Raw genomic sequence first — 2,929 nt, forward strand, 5'->3', positions numbered from 1 at the left:
ATAATACTGCTGCACTCTCATTTATTTTTTTTCCCTCAGTCTGGGCGTTATTTGGATTCACACTACAATTAATTAGTGTGATTTATATTCCATGCCAATTTGCATGTAAATTGGGGGAACTTAATTCCTGTGAGATCTGAACCCTCCTGTGTGATTTCATGGAAACTGAACAGCAAGTGCAAAAGTTACTGAAACTCAAAAATGGGCAGAGTTGACTGATGGCACAAACCTTGTTTCCTTCAGAAGCATCACCTAAAAATACCATCTTGTGTACATACAAGAGATACAGACTTGAAATACAGGGGGGGAAATGACTTGTAAAATATGACTTAGTCTTGAGAAGTTGATTTAACTTTTTTGATATAGAAGCCCAGATATTTCTTTTCTTCCCTTTCAGAAAAAAAAAAAGCAGCTAATAAAGCCCCTTCCTTTGCTTCCTCACAGAAAGAAGGCTGATGAGAATTAAAGGCTTGTCTCAGGAGGTGACCTCCAAGGAGATGCTGCGCACTCTCTCCCAGGCGAAGAAGGAATGCTGGGACAGGTTCCTGCAGGAGAAGTTTGAGTCTGAATTTTACGTCGAGGGACACGACTCTGATGAGAGGTAATGGGCAAGTGGATGAGAAGGAATTACTGCTTCCCGTGTGTCCTGGCTTTGCCTGCCAACACCACACACACCGTGCTGGCAAACAGGCTTTATTTCTTGAAAACTAAAGTAAGATTTTGTCAGGGCGTGATGACAAAAATAACATCTCATGGCAGCTTGGTGAGGCTGTCCCAGGATTTCTGGAACAGTTTGATAAGGACCATTTGCATTGTGCCAGAGGGGAACACGCAGGGTTTGAGCTTCCAGTGCTGTTCACTGATTTGTGTGTCCCTCAGACTGGAACAATCCAGCGTGGAAACAACCAGAGCCTACGTGATAATCCCCCTCACTGGGGGAGGGAAGGAATGGGGTGGGGGAGGGGATGTCTGAAGTGTCCCAGGTTGCTTTTTTAGCCTTAAACTTTAGAAGTGAACCCTGGCCATTCCCTGCATCTCTGTCAGGGCTCAGAGAAGCACTGCTTCCCACACAGGTGGGATCTGAGGTTCTTCACGGGGTTGGTACCAGTCCTGAGATTAGATTTCCTGAGCAGCTCTTCCCTCCGTGCCTGTCTGACAATGCTGCTGCTCTCTCACCCGTTACCCTTTTACAGATGATGTTTGAATTAAGATGAGTCCTTTTCTTCAGCAATCTCACATTTCAATCACTTCTAATGCTCTCCATATTTCTCCTTTCTGAGCTGACATTTTTCATGATTGCTTCTGGCTGAAAAGAAGATTATTTTTCTCCCTTGAAGAAAATCTACTTAAGATAGTTTGGGCCTTTAAGTATGAAAAATAATCCATGTTTATGAGGAGTTTTTAGATTCTTTCTTTGACCAGTTAACTTCAATGTGATTTATATTTAAAAACAACCTTTGATAGATGTATGTACTTTTTCTACTCTTTTTTTTAAAGGCTATGGATTTTATCCATGAAAGGATTTTCCTCCCTAGCATTTAGCTATGAAGTTAGAGGTCACTCCCAAATAGTGCTGAAGTATTTGATTCTCACCCACCAACAGAATTAAACAAGCAGTAACTTTTAAGCAGACAGATAACTTCAAGGGCATTTCCAAGTGTAATTCTGCTCTTGTGAAGGGGCAAGAGCAAGTTCATTTTGCTGTGGTGGTGCTGAATGACTTGAATCACACTTGTAGAAGAGGAGCACACACACACACATTTAAGAATTATTAAACTTTTAGGGTATTAACCAGCATTTAAACCAAGACAGGGGTAGATCTGTTCTGGTTGGACCAGTTATTGTGAGATAGGCTGTAAAACTATTATTTTGGTCTTACAAATAATAACCAAATAATTTGGTTTATTCTGGACCAATTATGCTGGTATATATTTATAAACATCTACAGAATCCAGAGTACAGTTAGGATTCTAGAATATACATACTGCCTTTTCTTTCTTTAATATTTTGGTGTTATTAACAGTCACACATTTTTATATGTGCTTCCTGTTTTGGTTTTGTTCCCCTCCCTTCCCCTCTTTATTCCCTAATCTTCATCACAGTTTGTGGGGTTGGTTTGTTTTGTTTTAACACAAAGTTTTCTTACCTCCAGCCCAGAAAGCTGGAAATGGAATTGCAGTCTTTGGCTGCAGAGACAGACTGGCACTTCAGGAATGTAAAGGTTGATGCACCTGCTGAGGATTCATCTTGCTGAGAAAAATCTGAGTGTGAAACTTTTCTACCCACAATTGCAAAAGCCCAACTACAGCAGGATGTCTTGGTAGAATGACAGATCCTGCCTGCTTCTCTGGCACAGGGATCAGTCTCGTGATAGACCTTCTCTGTGGCAACAGAAAGAAATACATGGAGAGGATTTTCCTGACACTTTTTTTCACACATTCCCCTGAGGCTTTGTTGCTCTTGTTTCACTTTGTGTCTTTGCTTTCCCTCAGCACACTAGAGCATCTAAAGCGATGGCTGCAACCCGATAAAGTGGCGATCAATACTGAGGAGGTGCAGTGCCTCATCCCTCCAGAGCCTCAGCCAGAGAAGCAGGAGACTGAGGAAGAACCTCCAGCTGCAGAGCAGTGAGATAAGCACCAGCCACGCCACAGAGCTGCCTCTTGTCCACGCCTCGGGGATCAAGTTTTATCCAACTGTAGAAATAACGGGGTGGGGGGGTGTCAAAAGTGCCAATTACCAGTCATTTAGAAAACAAAACCAAAACAACACACAAAAAACCCCCAGCTCTGGGCCTCCAGAGATAGCGACTGGCACTTGTTATGGACAAGAGTGAAAGCCTGTGACACAGCTACGCTGAACTGAAAACCTACCTTGATCTTCCTGCAGCCTGTAGCAGCTTAATCATTCCAGTCCGAGTGTGAATTGT

At 42.6% G+C, this 2,929-nt stretch overlaps 1 protein-coding gene across 1 annotated transcript; it reads left to right on the forward strand.

Annotated features, from left to right (window-relative positions):
- Positions 1-444: 444 nt before the first annotated feature.
- On the forward strand, positions 445-2,631 carry CCDC32 (coiled-coil domain containing 32; the record flags this gene model as incomplete). The annotated part of the gene is made up of 2 exons (XM_010177145.1): positions 445-601; positions 2,493-2,631. Coding segments are annotated over 2 exons (296 nt in total), but the record flags the coding sequence as incomplete, so codon positions are not given.
- Positions 2,632-2,929: the final 298 nt, after the last annotated feature.

This window comes from Antrostomus carolinensis, unplaced genomic scaffold (genome assembly GCF_000700745.2).
Source record: "Antrostomus carolinensis isolate BGI_N321 unplaced genomic scaffold, ASM70074v2 scaffold50701, whole genome shotgun sequence".
Taxonomy (NCBI): domain Eukaryota; kingdom Metazoa; phylum Chordata; class Aves; order Caprimulgiformes; family Caprimulgidae; genus Antrostomus; species Antrostomus carolinensis.